This window comes from Callospermophilus lateralis, chromosome 2, assembly GCF_048772815.1.
Source record: "Callospermophilus lateralis isolate mCalLat2 chromosome 2, mCalLat2.hap1, whole genome shotgun sequence".
Classification (NCBI taxonomy): domain Eukaryota; kingdom Metazoa; phylum Chordata; class Mammalia; order Rodentia; family Sciuridae; genus Callospermophilus; species Callospermophilus lateralis.
The window spans coordinates 135,634,758-135,653,395 of NC_135306.1; the positions used below are offsets into that span (position 1 = coordinate 135,634,758).

At 35.6% G+C, this 18,638-nt stretch overlaps 2 protein-coding genes across 2 annotated transcripts in view; one reads left to right on the top strand and one right to left on the bottom strand.

Annotated features, from left to right (window-relative positions):
* The window catches only part of LOC143641391 (putative N-acetylated-alpha-linked acidic dipeptidase), a 306,658-nt gene that overhangs the window by 50,189 nt on the left and 237,831 nt on the right, over positions 1 to 18,638 (bottom strand). The gene's annotated exons all lie outside the window — the stretch shown is intronic.
* LOC143392101 (tripartite motif-containing protein 64C-like) lies at positions 11,693 to 17,233 on the top strand. The gene is made up of 6 exons (XM_076844944.2): positions 11,693 to 12,109; positions 12,894 to 12,989; positions 13,758 to 13,988; positions 14,691 to 14,713; positions 15,597 to 15,694; positions 16,755 to 17,233. Exons 1-6 carry the CDS (start codon positions 11,693 to 11,695, stop codon positions 17,231 to 17,233), a joined length of 1,344 nt encoding a protein of 447 aa, XP_076701059.2.

The following is an 18,638-nucleotide window of genomic DNA, read 5'->3' on the forward strand; positions in this document are numbered from 1 at the left end:
AGTGCCTCTGAATGTAATACTTGGTACTCACTAAAAAAAAATCTAAATAGATGTGCATAATATTTTTACATGAATTAAATATGTTGAACATTTTAAGCATTTTATGGGTTCTAAATTGATAAAACTGCAAAAATATTTCATTTCAGACCTGGAAAATCTAATAAAAACAAGGTAATAGAACAAAAATTATTCAGATCACTTTACAGAAACAAATATTTCAAAAAGGTATATATATATATCAGGAAAAACAAAGTAGGTTTTTTTTTTTTTAACATGGTCAAATCCAATTCAGTTGAAAAGTAAATTCAAACATTTTTTAGGAAAGAAAGTAAACTGAAAAGCCTTTCTTCTAAGTATCCAACTCACCAGAGTCCACTCTTAGAAAATTCACGTCTGGAAGTGAGGAAAATTTGTCAGTAACACTCAGGTCTCCAAAGCTCAGCAGCTGAAAATTTTGTCTGCTCCTTAGAGGAACCTTAGAGAAAAAACCATTCTCCAGAGATGTGCCCTACTTAAATACCTGAGACTCACCTAAGACCACACCCACTATAGGTTACCTCTTCTAAAAGTGCTGGATCCCACAATGAGATTACAGTGATTGGCTTTATATAATAGAGTAAACAACTTTGATGAGATTTAGGGTCAGACACAAGAAAGTTCACATGACTTAGGTTTTGCAAAGAGACATTTTAACTGAAACAATTATTTTATTAAATAATACTTTGTTTTACAACAATAACATCTCAATTTAAAAAACATTGATTTATTTTTCTACTGGTGTTTAAAGTTTGAAATATCTGGTTGATTTTGATTTCTTGCTTTTTTGTTGCTTCTTTCTTTTGTTTTTTGTTTCTTTCTCTCTCTCTCTCTCTCTCTCTCTCTCTCTCTCTCTCTCTCTCTCTCTCTCTTTGGTACTCCTTATCACTGAACCCACAGTGAAAACCATTATATGGTATGGTGGTACACACATTTGTCCTCAGGTATGGAAATGTAGTTAAGTGGTAGTGTATCATCAAAAGTATTAAGGAAATAAGACTTCTCAAACCTACACTAAATTTGGGGTAAATTTTTTCTACTCAATTATAGAAATGCTTAGTTAACCAAAAGCAGACCTGTGGCAGAATTAAGTTGAGGACTTTCTTTTGTTATAAACTGAGATGGAGCTTGGCAGTTTGATAGATGTAAACATTGAAGCTCATCCACTTTGTGTTTCTTTGGTATCTACCAAAGATCTGTTTTTTATAAAACCCAATTGTCATAGGTAATTGCATAAAGAGAAAGATCTGCCCTAAATCTGATGGATTGAATTTTTTAAAATTTCAGATAAGAAAATGATAGGATACACACACAAACACACACACTCACACTCACACACACATACACACACACACACATGCATAAACACAGCCATATTGTACTAAGAATGATGAAATAATAGAAATCAGCATGTTAGAATAATAATGAATGATTCTACTTCCAATAAAGCTTCAGAATAATTCTTCAGTGTTTTTCTTGTTCTCAAGTATTTTTCTTGATCTCAATTGTTTATTTTTTGTTTGTTTAGAGTATTGGAAACAAGTCCCAGTGGTGCTTTGCCACTGGGTTATATCTCCAGCCTGTTAAAGTTATTTATTTTGAGACAAGGTCTTAATAGGTTGCTTACAATCTCACAAAATTTCTGAGTCTGGCTTCAAACTTGCAATTCTCTGTCTCAGCCTATTGAGTTGATGGAATTAAAGGTGTGTAGCCCCAAGCCAATCTCTAGTCCTCAGTCTTAAGTAACATCCTGGTTTCAAGTTCTTAGAGATGGAAAATATTAATGACAAGCTTAATTAAGTTCTTCAATACTTGATTTTCTGTGTTAATCCCAAGACATAGTTATGTTACTAGGTAGTTTTGAGCTCTTTATTCTCTCCAAGCTTAACTGTTTAGACTTTCTTTTGCTTTGTTTCAAGCTTAATTTTCAAAGAAGTGGTGCATTCCCTCAAATTTCATGATTAAATTAATATCTCCTGGAAATTGATCATTTAATGTGGGCTGCTTTCAGTGTAATTGAAGATTTTTGTTGGTTAGTATATATGGAGAATTTAGCCATTTTCCAACATGGTGAGTATATTTAATAATAATCCATTGTGTGTTTGGAAAATTGTATGGCATTGGATGTCAAGTATTTTATTCATTTATTTATTTATTTAATATTTATTTATTTATACATCATACATACATACATACCAAGGATAGAACCCAGTGGGACTTAAGCACTGATCCAAATCCCCAATTAAAAAAAAATTAAAAACAAGGAAGATCTTACTAAGCATTCTTTAGGGCCTCACTGTGTTACTGAGGCTGACTTTGAATTTGTGACTCTCTGGCCTCAGCCTCTTGAGCAGCTGTGATTATAGGCCTACACCACCATGCCTGGAGGATGTTAAGTATTCTTATTATAAAATAGCTATGTGATGAATAGGTTATGCATAGATTAATTAGATAGGTTTTGTGATTTCACATTGTGTCTGTACCTCAATGTATCATGTTTACATGAGTGTATATGATTTTATTGGTCAAATAAAAATATAATGTTAAAGTTAAAAGTTTTCTGAAATATTTTATGTAACACTGCACTGCATGTGATTTTTTTTGAGAGAGAGAGACAGAGAGAGAGAGAAAGAGAAAAAGAATTATGTAATATTTATTTATTTTTTTTTTTTTTAGTTTTTGGTGGACACAACATCTTTATTTGATTTGTATGTGGTGCTGAGGATCAAACCCAGCTCCATGGGCATGTCAGGTGAGTTCACTACCACTTGATCCACATCCCCAGCCCTGCATTTGCTTTCTAAAAGAAAAAAAAATTATAGAGCCTCACTGTGTTGCTCAGGTAGCCTCTAATTCCTATGCTCATTTGAGTTAGAACTATAGGCACACACTATGATACCCACCCTATATGGCTCTTAAAATATTAATGTTTAAGCATGACAGCCTCTGCCTATAATTCACCTACTGTGGAAGTTGAGGCAGGAGGAATGTACAGTCCAGGCCAACTTTAGCAATTTAGCCAGGCCCTAAGTAATTTAGGAGACCCTGTCTCAAAACAAAATAGAAATAGTTCTGGGAACATGGATCAGTGGTTTATACTCCTGGGAAAGGGAACTGTCAGAACCAAAAGTAAATAAAGAAATACATATATAAATGTTGGATTAGTTCAAAGAAGTGTATCACTCCATCAAATTACATGATTAAATGTTGATGTCTAATGGAAATTGAGAGTTTAATGTCAGCTGCTTTCACTATAATTGAAGTCTTTTGTTGGTTAGTATGTATTTTATTCAGTGACTGATAAATTGGAATGCATTCTTTTATTCCTTATTTAGTAACAACATGTTCTAGGCATTAAGGACAGACCAAGAAAAAGGCAGACGACTCTATGAAAACTAACTGCTCTCATGAAAGAGCAAATATCTACTTCTAGAGGAAGGCATTGAATCCATAGGGTAAGGAATAATCACTTACCTTCAATAAGGTTAAGTATTATGAAGAAAAATACTGTTACTGTGATCATAAATGCTGAAGAGTTTACCCTGCTTAGTATAAGAAAAAAAATCTGACTTCAGAGATGAAACATGATTAGGGTGTGGTGGGCAGGGATAATCAAGTGGGAGAAAGTGTAAGTTCAAATGACTGAACTGAACCATTGAGTGTGGAGTGAGCTGACACAAGAGTGGAATAAATGAAGGATATAAAGTTAGACACAGCCAGAATATTCAGAAGCATGGAGGTCCCTGCAAGTCTTAATTTTAAATACATTTCCCTACAGAATATGGAATTTTGAATACATCCCCTAAGCCCATTGTTTCATGTATATAGAAATGACTTGTTGATATATGCACAACTTAGAAGACAATACAACCTATTTAGAGACTGAGATCCTTCAATATTTAAAGAGTTCATTCAAAGCAACGACTTAATTAAAATGGGCAAAGGATATCAAAAATTTCCAACACATGAAAAGATGTTCCATCTGATGCATGAAAGGACTCGAAATTTTCAAACACAGAACAGAGCAGAGCAGGTAGGACAGTGTGAAGGATGAGTTCCGGAGTCAAAGTGCATGCAGAGCGCAGGCAGAACTCGCACCCTTTAGCTGGACCCAGGATTGGATGTCCTGCATCCAAACACCTTCTATGATGCCACTGTGGCTCAGCGAGCCTATCCGAGCCCGCGCACTGTAAGCTTCAGGTGGGAGAACCCAGGAGAGCTCACTGCAGGAGATCAGCGCTGCTGGACTGCTCTTCTTGGTTAGAGCTGCAGAAGGAAATTTATTAAGAACCAGCCCTAAATTAGGACCCAGTTCTGTGTGAAAATATGCAAATTATTGTCCATTGTTGGCTTCTGCCATCCACCCACCCGCAATAAAATAAAATAAAATAAAATAAAATAAAATAAAATAAATAATTGAGTTTTAAAATAATAAAGGGCTGGGATGTAGTTCAGTGGGAAAACACCCCTGAGTTAGGGGAAAAAAAAAAAGAAGAAGGAGGAGGAGGGGGGGAGGGGGAGGAAAGAAAAAAGAACTAACTATGTATTTTCCCAAAGTATTTGTAAAGTTGCTGTAGGGATTTTGAGAGTAAAAGGATTTAATTTTATTATTCTGTTTTTCAGTGTTTTTTTTATAATTCTGATGAATTAGTTTCTCGTTCTTGTGTAATTGCAAAGTAAAATCTAAATAAGTGTTTGCTTTGTTTGGAAGAAAGCAATGATGGTTCACTTAGAGTTTTCAAAACTTGGAAAGCTGACTTTTAATTCTGCCTAGAGAAATAAAGACCACATTTCCTGAGAAAATGTACCCAAGTTCCTTCTAAGATGGATCTGATATCAGAGAGAGAAGAAAGGTTCAGGTTTATTTCACTTTCCTTTGAACTCTTCACTGATCTTTTAGTCTTCCAACTAAAACCACCTGGGACACTTCCAACTAACACCAACTGGGTACATTCCTCACTAGAATTTACTGCCACCATACAAATGAGGAAAAAATTGACTTGTTACCTGGAAATGTTCTCCTCAAACCCTGATGTTGTTTGTTTGTTTGTTTGTTTCTGATAAATCTTAGATTCAGAGACCCTGAAATCAAGATTGTTCAGAAGATGCGGGTGGGTGGATGGCAGAAGCCAAAAATAAACAATAATTTACATATTTTCACACAGAACTGGGTCCTAATTTAGGGCTTGTCCTTAATAAATTTCCTTCTGCAGCTCTAACCAAGAAGAGCAGTCCAGCAGCGCTGATCTCCTGCAGTGAGCTCTCCTGGGTTCTCCCACCTGAAGCTTACAGTACGCGGGCTCGGATAGGCTCGCTGAGCCAGAGTGGAATTAAAGCAACTGTTTAAATGCAAGATCTCAAAATCAAATGCAGCACATTGTTACATAATTTATTTCAGAAAACTTTTAAATTTAACATCATATTTTTATTTGACCAATAAAATCATATACACTCATGTAAACATGATACATTGAGGTACAGACACATTGTGAAATCACAAAACCTATCTAATTAATCTATGCATAACCTATTCATCACATAGCTATTTTGTAATAAGAATACTTAACATCTTCCAGGCATGGTGGTGCACAGCTTCTCAAGATGCTGAGGCCAGAGAGTCACAAGTTCAAGTCAGCCTCAGTGACACAGTGAGGCCCTAAAGAATGCTTAGTAATACATTCTTTGTTTTAAATTTTTTTTTAAAAAAGTGGGGATTTGGATCAGTGGTTCAGTCCCACTGGGTTCTATCCCTGGTATGTATGGCTGTATGTATGTATGTATGTATGTATAAATAACTAAATAAATAAATAAATAAACTTGACATCCGCTGCCATACTATTTTCCAAACACAGAATATATTATTATTAAATATACTCACCATCTTGGACAATGGCTAAATTCTCCATATATACTAACCAACAAAAATCCTCAATGACAGTGAAAGCAGCCCACATTAGATATTCCAGTAGATATTAATTTAATCATGAAATTTGAGGAAATGCACCACTTCTTTGAACTAATACAGCATTTATGTATGTATTTGCTTCTTTGTTTTTGGTCCTGACAATTGAATCCAGTTAATATCATAACAAGCCAAAAATCAGTGATGGAAAAACAGAGGGATTTACTGCACAGCTGCCCAGACACCCAGTAGCCAATGTTTTTATTGTAGCTTAAATCAAAGACTATGTGCTTAGTGCTCAGTCATCCACAGGTGCTGACAAAGAAGATTCTAGGTTAAGTGGGTCTAGGTTAAGCATTGATTCAGTATTTTGAAATCAGCTCTCTAAGTAACTGCCATTCAAGTCTATTGATTGTCCACCAAGACAAACTGCCAATCCTGAGAAAAATGCCTCACTTAGAGCCAGAGCACTGTACCTTCTTTGTTAAAGTAGATTACAATTCTTTGCCCTTGGGTTATTTGATTCTCATTTCCCCCTCTGGAGAGTGTGTGAGTGAGCAGCCCATCCGCACTGACAACAGAGGCTTACTGCCCCACAGGTGCTCAGTATGGAGAGATTCAGATTCATAATCATAAAAGGATGATTTCATTTCATAAATACCTCACAGGATCATTTCCAGGGTCTTTGTTGCCATAATCAAATAAGAAATGCTGCTCTAGTTCTTTGTTATAAACTGATTATACATTTTATAACAAATTTTGTATCTATAAATAAGTGATATTAAAGTCTTTTAGGATTTTTTGCTGTCTTTTTGTTTGTTTCTTTGTTTTTTATTAGTTGTTCAAAACATTACAAAGCTCTTGACATATCATATTTCATACATTTGATTCAAGTGGATTATGATCTCCCATTTTTACCCCATATACAGATTGCAGAATCACATCTGTTACACATCCACCTTTTACATACTGCCATACTAGTATATGTTGTATTCTGCTGTCCTTCCTATCCTCTGCTATCCCCCCTTCCCTCCCCTCCTCTCCCCTCCCATCTTCTCTCTCTACCCCATCTACAATAATTCATTTGTCTCCCTTGTTTTTTTCCCTTTCTCCTCACTTCCTCTTCTATGTAATTTTGTATAACAATGAGTGTCTCCTTCCATTTCCATGCAATTTCCCTTCTCTCTCTCTTTCCCTCCCACCTCTCTTCCCTGTTTAATTGTAATCTTCTTCTCATGCTCTTCCTCCCTGCTCTGTTCTTAGTTGTGCTCCTTATAGAAAAGAAGACATTTGGCATTTGATTTTTAGGGATTGGCTAGCTTCACTTAGCATAATCTGCTCTAATGCCATCCATTTCCCTGCAATTGCCATGATTTTGTCATTTTTTAGTGCTGAGTAATATTCCATTGTGTATAAATGCCACATTTTTTATCCATTCATCCATTGAAGGCCATTTAGGTTGGTTCCACAGTCTAGCTATTGTGAATTGTGCTGCTACGAACATCAATGTAGCTGTATCGCTATAATATACTCTTTTAAGGTCTTTGGGAAATAGTCCAAGAAGGGGAATAGCTGGGTCAAAGGGTGGTTCCATTCCCAGCTTTCCGAGGAATCTCCATACTGCTTTCCAAATTGCCACACCAATTTGCATTCCCACCAGAAATCTACAAGTGTACCCTTTTCCCCACATCCTCACCAGCACTTGTTGTTGTTTGACTTCAAAATGGTTGCCATTTTTACTGGAGTCAGATGGTATCTTAGGGTGGTTTTAGTTAGCATTTCTCTGACTGCTAGAGATGGTGAGCATTTTTATAAAGTCTTTAGGATTTTTTTCTGTCTTAATGACAGCTAAAATTTTCTAGAGTGCTAACTGTGCCCCAGGTAATGCATTAATCCTGGCTCTTTTAATATTCATAACACTTTTCTGAAGTGCTAAACTTTTGGAGAAATTAATTTTTCAAAAAAGAAATTAAGCTTGAAAAAAAGCAAAAGAAAATCCAAACAATTAAGCTTGGAGAGAATAAAGAGCTCAAGACTACCAAGTCATGTAACTATGTCTTGGGGTTAATTCAGAAATTCAAGTATAGAAGCACTTCATTAAGCTTCTCATTAATATTTCCCATCTCTAAAAACCTGAAACCAGGGTGTTACTAAAGATCTAGGACTGGAAATTGGCTTGGTGCTACACACCTTTTAATTCCATCAACTCAATAGGCTGAGTCAGAGGATTGCAAGTTTGAAGCCAGACTCAGCAATTTTGTGAGATTCTAAGCAATCTACAAGAACCTGGTCTCAAAATGAATAACTTTAACAGGCTGGGGATGTAGCCTAGTGGCAAAGCAACACTGGGACCCGTTTCCAATATCCTAAACAAACAAACAAAAATAATTTTCTTGAGAACAAGAAAAATAATTGAGAACAGGAAAAATACTGAAGAATAGTTCTGATGCTTTATTGGAAGTAGAGTCATTCTTTATTCTTCTAACATGCTGATTTCTATTACTTCATCTTTCTTAGTACAATATAGCTGTGTGTGTGTGTGTGTGTATCTTATTGTTTTCTTATCTGCAACTTTTAAAAAATCAATCCATCAGATTTAGGGCAGATTTTTCTCTTTATGAAATTACCTATGACACTTTGGTTTTATAAAAAACAGATCTTTGATAGATGCCAAAGAAACACAAACTGAATGAGCTTCACAATTTACATCTATCTCACTGCCAAGCTCCATCTCAATTTATAACAAAAGAAAGTCCTAAACTTAATTTGGCCACAGGTCTGCTTTTGGTTAACTAAATATTTTTTTAATTGACTAGAAAAAATTCACCCAAAATTTAGTGCAGGTTTGAGGAGGCTTATTTCCTTAATACTTTTGATGATGCTTTACCACTGAACTACATCTCCATAGCTGAGGTCAAATGCATGTACCACCATGCCAAACTGTTTTTTCCACTGTTGGTTCAGTGGAAAAGAGCACCAAAATAAGAGAGAGAGAGAGAGAGAGAGAGAGAGAGAGAGAGAGAGAAGAAGAAGAAGAAGAAGAAGAAGAAGAAGAAGAAGAAGAAGAAGAAGAAGGAAGAGTAACCGAAAAGCAAGAAATAAAAATAAATCAGAGATTTCAAACTTTAAATATCAGTAGAGGAATTCAAACTTTCAAACTTTAAACATCAGTAGAGGAAGAAATCATTTTTTTAATGAGATGTTGTTGTTTTAAAACTAAGTATTATTTAATAAAATAATTTTTCATTTAAAATGTCTCCTTGCAAACCCAAGTCATGGAAACTTTCTCATGTCTGACCCAAAATCTCATCAAAGTTGTTTACTCTATTTTATGAATCTAATCACTGTGATCTCATACTATGATTCACCACTTTTAAAAGAGGTAACCTATAGTGGGTGTGGTTTTAGGTGAGTTCCAGGCATTTAAGGAGGGCGTTTCTCTGGAGAATGCTTTTTCCTCTAAGGCACCTCTAAGGAGCAGACTGAATTCTCAGCTACTGAGCTTTGGAGGCCTGAGTGTTACTGACCCAGTGATACAGACAAATTTTACTTACTTCCAGACGTGAGTTTTCTTAGAGCAGACTCTGGTGAGTGGAAATTGAGAAGAAAGGCTTTTAAGTTTACTTTCTTTCCTAAGAATTACTTGAATTTACTTTTCAACTAAATTGGGTTTTGTCCAAGTAAAAAACCTACTTTGTTTTATATATACTGTGTATATGTGAGTGTGTATACATACATGTATATACATATATAATTAGACTATTTGTAAAATATTGGTTTCTCCTAGGTGATCTGAGTAATTTTTATTCTATTCCCTTGTGTTTTATTTGATTTTGCAGGTATGAAATAAAATATTTCTGCAGTTTTATAAATTTTAGAATCCATAAATTGCTTAAAATATTCAGTATATTTTATGCATTTAATAGGTTTTATGCACATCAATTTAGATTTTCTTTCTTAGTGGGTACCAGATATTGAATTCAGAGACACTCATCCATTGAGCCATATCACCAGCCATATTTTGTATTTTATTTAGAGATAGGATTCTATTGAATTGCTTAGTGCCTCCTTTGCTGAGGTAGGCTTTGAACTCTCCATGCTCTGGCCTCAGGCTCCAGAGCCACTGGGATAAAGGCATGTGCCACCATGATTGGCTTAGAATTTTAAGATATAGATTTGATTGTAAAACCCTTGATGTGAAAGTCCTATTTGCTATCCCTTTAAAATCTCCAATTTCCAAACTAGATTTGAAAAGTAGTCCACTAGATGAAACAGACTTGTAGAAGTTTCCAAGTGAGAAATTTGATCACTAGAGGAAAATAGTAGAAATTAGACAAATTGATCATGCTTCATCATGATCAATGATCTCTAAACTGTATCTCTAAACTGAAGGGTACTCTCTGGAGAGGAAAGCACCATTGTTAATTTATGCTCTCTCTCTCTCACACACACTATTTTTTTATACTGGGGATTGAACCCAGGGCTAATGTTCCCCTGTTTACAGCCTGTTTTCATGTGGTCTCAATAAGGTACCCAGGCTGGCCTTGAACTCAGTTTCCTTTTGCCTCAGACTTCCCAGTAGCTGGGATAGTAGGCATGTGCCACTGCACTGGAATCTCTAGCTGATTTTGTTATAAATAACAATGGTTTAATTGTTGCTGATAACTACTGTAGCAACTACATACTCATCATCTCAATATATAAAGTCACTCTGATGGTAAGAACGGATTCTTGTAAATATCATTTTCTTTAATAAGAAGTAATAAAAAATTATTTTTTTATTTTTTTATTTCCACATCAGTCCTGGGGCTAAAACTCTGGATCTTACAAGTCCTGGGCAAGTGCTCTACTACTGATTACATCCCCAGTATTACATTCTAATTTTCAATTTAAACTTAATTTATTTCTTCATTAGTAATAAGGATTGAACACAGGATGGCTCTACAACTGAGTTACATCCTCAACCCCTTTTTCATTTTTTTTTATTCTGAGACAGGATCTCAATAAACTCCTGAGGTTGCCCTCACATTTTCAATCATCTTCCCTCAGCCTCCAAATAGCTGGGAAAAGAGGCATGCATTGATAAACCCCACTTCATTTTATTTTTTTAAATATATTATTCAATTAAAGTTAGAAGCATAAATTCAACTGTTTGTAGTTTCAGAAGATGGAAGTTGAACCCAACAGTTTTAAAGTCAAGCCATCTTCAAGTGAATTGTGCTTAATTTTCATTGTCTTTTAGAAAAGTCCATCTATGTGTAGAGAGGCAGAGAGGCAGAGATCATAGACATTTGGCATAAAGATTAACTGTCTCTATGTTTGTTACCATCATTGAGTCAGAGAGACAAAAAAAAACAGAGAGAGAGTGAGAGAGAGAGAGAGAGAGAGAGAGAGAGAGAGAGAGAGAGAGAGATCTTAGATGGGCATCTGGAAAAATCAGCTAATGTAAGTAAGTCTAGAATCATCCTAAAACTTCTTTGTCCCAATATTACACTTGCCCAAATGAATAAGAAAGTTGCTTTTTGAAAAATAAGATCATTTTTATCTCATTTTGTCATTTGGGTCATAGAGGAAACTCAGCCTACATATCCAGGTTTGTCTTACAAAAAGTTAATAAAAGATTAGGCAGGTGAACCATCAGTACTGACCAAAGCCTTTTTATTGTTTTTATACCATCATCAAGACACAAGAATAACACTCTCCCCTCTCCCTCTTTCCTTTTACTCCATCCTTTATATTTTTGGATTCAGAAACATGGATTCCCATGTCTTGCAAAACTTCCAGAGTGAACTCACATGCTCCATTTGCATGAATTACTTCTTAGAACCTGTCACCATAGACTGTGGACATACCTCTTGCCGACCCTGCCTCTTTCTCTGCTGGGAAGAAGCCCAAATGCCAATGTGCTGCCCTGAGTGCAAAGAAATAGTAGAGAAGTCAGACTTCAGGACCAACATCATCCTCAAGAAGCTGGCTTCTCTTGCCAGACAGGCCACACCTCCCTCTGACAGCAGGTCTGGGGAGCAGCTCTGCAGGACACATGGGGAGAAAAAGTGGCTCTTCTGTGAGGTGGATAAGAGCCTGCTCTGTTCACCCTGCTCTGAGTCACCTGAACATGCGGTTCACAGCCACAGCCCAGTGGCATGGGCAGCAGAAGATTACAGGGTGAGTGTTGGGCCTGAAGTAACTTAGAACCTGTAGGGTTCAGATCAAAGAGAGAAATTAAGAACCATGATAATCAGGCAGTTGAGAATGCAGATGGTAGAGGTGGTGATGTTTCAGTGTAAATCATAAGAGGTAACCATGCTGTTTAAATGTTGATCAATTGGAAACTATAATCATAATGCTCATTTCCTGCTCCTGAAGGACATTTCCAATAGAAACATTGTCTAAATGACAGAGCATGGTGGCTATGCCAATAATCCTAGCTATTCAGCAAACTGAGTCAGGAGGATCCCAAATTTGAGGCCAAACTGGGCAACCTAGTAAGACACAGTTCTTCTTTCATTTGTTTTAGAGTCTGAGATATAGCTCACAGGTAAATTCTTGCCTATTTTATGGGAAACATTGACTTCAATCTCCAGTACTGAAAAATAAATAAAGAAGTAAATATATGTCCAAATATGTGGAATTGGGGCAGCAGTACAGCAGATGGCTAGTACTAGGAACATGGGCTTCTTTTATTGAAGGATGGACCCTTACATAGTGAGGTTATGTAAAAACTACTTTCTCAGGAAATTGGTTGTATTATCTATTATCTATGGATTTCTTTCAATTTTTTTTCTTTTGCTTCAAATATCTAAAATAGTAAAATCAATTTAGACTAATTTGTAAAAATCTGACTCTTTTAAACTAAATATTACTGTATTACCAGGCACTATTTTATTCCATTACACAGAATATGAAACCTACAAAACCATCTTCCCTATTACTCAAGCCTATGTTTGTGTTGCAGGAAAAACTGCTAAAGAAAATGGATCATTTATGGCAAATGACTCAGGATATGCAAGATAATATAAATGAAGAAATTAACAAATGTCAGTCCTTTGTGGTAAGTTTGAAAATGTTTTCATTATTCTAATTAAAATGTTGCTAATTCATTATGCTAATTAAAATGTTGCTGTCAGATAAATTTGAGTTGATATTGAAGGATAGTGTTTTCATCTTTAAAAAAAAAGCAATGATTTCTGGTAATAGTATGAATACACTGGCCAACACAAGCTAATGTGAAGAATACAAGTATATGGGGGTGAATGAGGAATGACTGGTATTCTTTGTCCAACTTTGGAGGTTTGGATAAATCTTCCCAGACACTGAGGATAAGACAGTATTGCATTAGTTAGTTGGAAGGAGAGGATAGATATATATTTTTAACTATGGGCAATGTGGAGGTTCTTTTTATAATGTTTCATACAGTGTATGTATATATATATACATAGCATCAAGCTATATATATATATATATATATATATATATATATATAGAGAGAGAGAGAGAGAGAGAGAGAGAGAGAGATTTAGAAGAATCAGACAAAGGAACAAATGAAAAGAAGGAAGATTCAGATAAAAGAGGAAACAATGCATTAAGAACTCTGAAAAGACATCATAGGGAGATAGCCTGGGGCCCCTCAGTCATTTTTTTAAATAGGAGAGAGGCAAGAAACAGAGAAAAAATGGTAGACAGTATTACTAAATATTTAAAACACTGTGTGAACATGAGACAAAAAGTATTTGAAATATTTGCTTGATGCTAAGATAATAATATTTGAAGCTTTAAAAAAGTTTTTGAATGTAATCTTTTTAAATGAATATCTCTACAGGACTATGTAGTCTTAAGGAAGAATATGATCCAAGTTCAATATCAGATGATGCATAAGTTTCTCCTGGAGGAGGATCGATTTCAACTGAAGACACTAGAAAGAGAAGCACTGGAGATTTTTCAACAACTCACAGACAGTGAAATCAGAATGGCCCAACACAGGGAAAGGCTGAAGGAAATGTACAGGGAGCTGACTGACATGTGCCATAAGCCTGACATGGAGTTGCTCCAGGTGACCAGGGAGGGTCCATCCTGAAAGAGAGGAATTCTTGTCTGGGCAATGTTGCCTGCAGAGCCCACTGTGCTCAGCTGAGTGACAGGAGATCCTTTACACCCATCATTGTCCAATCACTTGTTTCCCTATATTCTGGTAATCTTGAGAGATTGTAAGTCTTGCAGAAGGTAAATGAGACAAAATCTTGTGTCACTAAGATGACTATACACAGAGAGAAATTATCCAAAAATTCGGTAATCAGAGGAAAGTTAATTTTGTTGAGGAAATATTCAGTTTATGTTTCCCAACTCCATCATCACTCTCTGTTCTGCACAAAAGCAGATGAGGCTTTTCCCCTCTAATAGGCATGTACAGAAGTTGTTGATCAATTTCAGTGCACTATTTTTTCAAATAGCTCACTGTTAACTGTAACTGTCAGAGGGGGTCAGATCTCTCCTGGAACTAAGACTGGGAGATGAGTGACACAGGTCCTGTTGTATCACTGCACAGACCCTTTCTAAGCTCCATCCTTCACCAAGTCTGTCTTCCATGTTTAATGTGGGCTTTGGTATTACCATAAACTCAGGTGACTTTTCAGAGGAAAATGAGAAAAAAAATGTTACACACACACACACACACACACACACACTAAAGGACCAAAGTACCAAGAGGATACAGATGGACACATTATTAATACTATCTCTTTTTTTTTCCTTTTAGGACTTAGGGGACATTTTTGAAAGGTGAGTTTTATGTAATAATCTATGGTTTATGAGAAATTTTTTTTTTCTTGAAGAAGAGAAATTTTATGTTTTTAGATATTGACATCTTTATCTGTGGATATTATTTTTGAAAAGAGGCTCTGAGGTAATATGTACCTTGGTTTCAAAAATGTCCTTACATGGCTTAAGTCAACCATACTAAGAATGATTTGGTGTTCTGGGCTTTGTTTCACCCATTCCTTCTATCCTCTCCAGCCCAGTCCCAATAAACCTTACTAAGGGTATTTTCATAACGTATCCCAGAAAAGGATTCAATTCTAATGAGGTAGAAGGTAAACAGGATAGGAAAGAGTACTACTCCCTAGGATGGGAAAGGGTGGGGGCTTCATTACCATCAGTAACAATGACCAGATCCCATGTCATCAAGGCACACAGCACATGTTCAGAGGGGAAGGGCTGCCTGAGAACCCTCAAGATCAGTGATACCAGGCTGTACTAGATACCCTCCATGGGCAGAGATGATCAAAGTCACTGCTTCAAGGAACCTTCCTCTTTAGAAACCAATGACTATACCATTGTTGACCTCTGTGGAATAAAGTCCGAAAAGTTGAAAATTCTGCTTTCTCCAAGATATCCAAGATCTTTGTATATTCCAAGGTTGATTCAGGAATGAAACTCAGTGTTCTTTAAGTTGGATAATGTTTGAGATGAATAAGGAGACTGAATTTTAGTATATTAAATTTAGAAAAAAGTATCATACAAACCCGAGAGAGTTGAATAAAATGTATACCTACTTCACCAACATGGGTAATTTTAACAACATCTTGGATTAAAAGTGGTATCTTTGTAATGATTTTTTGTTTGACCTTTGTTTTGAAAGTGTAACTGGTATCATTCTTTCCAGAATCGAGTTGCTGGAGATGGAGAAGCCCACGCCAGTGAACCCAGAGCTCTCTTCATTACACATCACTGGAATCTTGGATATGCTGAACAAGTTCCGAGGTCAGTGTGAGCCTTTGGCACTCAGGTTCAAATTTTGTAGTAGGTTCCTCAAATAAAAGGCTTCCCATTTTTAATATTCTGATGTGAAAAGTTTATATCTTTTTTCCTTGTCTAGTCACAATACAATGACCAAGACCACACTTGTTAACTTATAGCTCAGATACATATTCTAGTTCTAATACAGACAGTACAAGAAAAGGAACATTATTGGTGTTTGCAGAATTATTAAGCAATACAATGTTTACCTCTCAGAACAGCCATTAATATTTGGTGTTTTTTCAGTTTATTCTAATTTTGAAGATTTAAATGTGATATTGGTTGCTTTTAATCTATTCTATATTCCAAGTACATTTATGATATGCAATAAGCAAATAATGATTATTATTTATAAAATACAAGTTTTATTGAACAAAAAAAGACTAAATTTCTCATAAATAGAACAATTTAATACCATCAGATGGATTTCAAAAGAACTGAAAGGTAAGTGATCTGTAAACATGACCCAGCCATGTTTGTGCATCACTAGAGAGGAGGTCTAGATATCAGAAGGCTGAAACCCATGTTAGATTGGATTCATGGTCTCAACAGATCATGTAAGTCCAAGGTTCTTTTCTGTCAAGTGTGCAGATGTTGCTTTCTGTCAAATTATTTGGTGTTTGATAATGAAACAGTCACAATCATAGCAAAATATTGTCTCTTTATTAATGGTATCAAAAACAATTCAAGAAGAGATTTCTATTAAGAAAAGAAAAGAAAAAAGCCTTTTTTTCTTTTGTGACCTGAAACAAACCATCCAAAAGCTGACATTAAATTACCCCTTCACTCAACAAGGAGTACCTTCTGTTTTCTTTTATTTGGCATTATAATTTAAAGATTTCTCGGTGCTAAAGAGGGCATAGGAAACTTTCTCCATACATGAGTTTGAACTCTCTCTGGTCCCTACTGTTCCTTAGAAGAGGGGCAAATAAAGAGATTGATTAGGTAGACAGTTTTTGCCCAAGACATGCAAATACTCTTTACTGATATGATTTTTGTTTTGTTTTGTTTTGTTTTTGTGCAGTGAATAATGGAACTATCCAAGGATGGGCCAATTGCTATATGAGCCTTTCTCATGAAGATAGAAATAAGATATTTGGAGATGATGGTGGAACTAAAGATCCCCAGACAGTTGAGAGTTACGTTATATGGAGTGCTGAGGGATTTACCTCTGGTAGACACTACTGGGAGGTGGATGTGGGGAACACCTCCAACTGGATTCTGGGCGTCTGTAAAGATTTTATGACAAGTGACACTTTTGATTCTGAGAAAGCATTTCTCCTATTTTCCTTAAAGAAGAACAACGCCTGTAGGCTCTCCACCAACTCCCCATCCTTAACTCAGTATGTACAAAGACCTGAGGGTCGGGTTGGGGTATTTCTAGATTATGAAAATGAAATTATGAACTTCTATGATGTTTACCGATGTTCCCTCATATGCAGTTTATCTCTTCCCTTCTTGACCTCACCTCTGAATCCTTTTCTTTTCCTTGATTCTCCCTAAAATTTAGGTTTTCCTGGGCATGGTGTCACATGTCTATAATACTAGCTACACAGGAAGTTGAGACAGGAGGGACACAAGTGTTGAGGGCAGACTGGTTATTTAAAGATAGTTAAAAGGGGGGATTAGTGTGTGTAGCCCTGTAGTACAGCCCTTGTCTAGTAGGTGTGAGGCTCTGGGTTCATTCCATAATACTGAAAAAAGAAAGAAAATGAAAATTTTAAAAGAAAATAAGAATTATTTGGTGAATGTCCATATCTGAAGAAACTGTGTTCTTGGGACTATGTCCATATCTGAAGAAACTGTGTTCTTGGGACTACCTCATGTCATGTTACCATTCTACACAAGATATCTGTGGGCTTGTTTTAACTTAAGGAAGTATAATCATTTTATGGTCATAAATTGTGATAACCACATTGAACTTATACATTTGTTTATTAAATTTTATTGTAATAAAGTGTTGTAAAACCACCACAATGTGATTTGAGGTTAGTTTTCAATTGCTTCAAATAATTCAAAACCCCATCTACCATGGGAGCCCACGCTTAGCCCAGACTTCCCACACCAGCAAAACTAAGCTTTAGATTTGATGATGAAATAAAACCCTTCCATGATAAGGAAAAGTTAAAAGAATTTACAATTAGAAAGAATACAATAGAGAACATCCAGAACAAAATATTCTACAAAGAGCAAATGAAAAACAATGGAGAAAATCAGCAGAGGGTGGTATCACACTAAAGGAAAATCTAGTCAGAAAAGAAACCAAGTCTATTAAATACCAAAAATAAATAAAAATAGCTAGAAATACAAATCATGTCTCAATAATAACTGAATGTTAATGGCCTAAACTCACCAATAAAAAGACATAGACTATATGTCAACATCATTGTAATGCTTTCAGTAACCAATAAAAAAAATAAAAATAAAAAAATAAATAAAATAAAAAATAAATAAATATAAAAAATTTTTTTGAAAAATTTAAAAAGACATAGGCCAGCAGATTGCATTAAAATAAAGACTCAACAATATGCTATCTCCAAGAGAGTCATCTCACAGGAAAAGTCATTCTCAAACTGAAGGTGAAAGGTTGGGAAAAAGCATATCACTCACATGAACTGCAGAAGTAAGCAGGGGTTTCCACTGTCATGTGAAATAAAGTAGACTTCACGCTAAGGTTAATCAAAAGGAATAAAGAAGGACACTACATACTTCTCAAGGGAACCGTACACTAATAAAACTTGACAATTATAAATATATGTGCCGCAAACAATGGAGCATCTATGTTCATCAAATAAAATCTTCTCAAGTTCAAGAGTCAAATAGACCACAACAATAATTTGGGGTGACTTTAACACACCTCTTTCATCACTAGATAGATCTTCCAGATAAATGCTGAACAAAGAAACTA

Bases quoted from the DNA above. Each gene is read 5' to 3' on its own strand.
- LOC143392101 (XM_076844944.2), top strand. From the start codon at position 11,693: ATGGATTCCCATGTCTTGCAAAACTTCCAGAGTGAACTCACATGCTCC. The intron at 14,714-15,596 runs GTGAGTTTTATG...CATTCTTTCCAG, and splicing joins TTAGGGGACATTTTTGAAAG to AATCGAGTTGCTGGAGATGG. The intron at 15,695-16,754 runs GTCAGTGTGAGC...GTTTTTGTGCAG, and splicing joins TATGCTGAACAAGTTCCGAG to TGAATAATGGAACTATCCAA.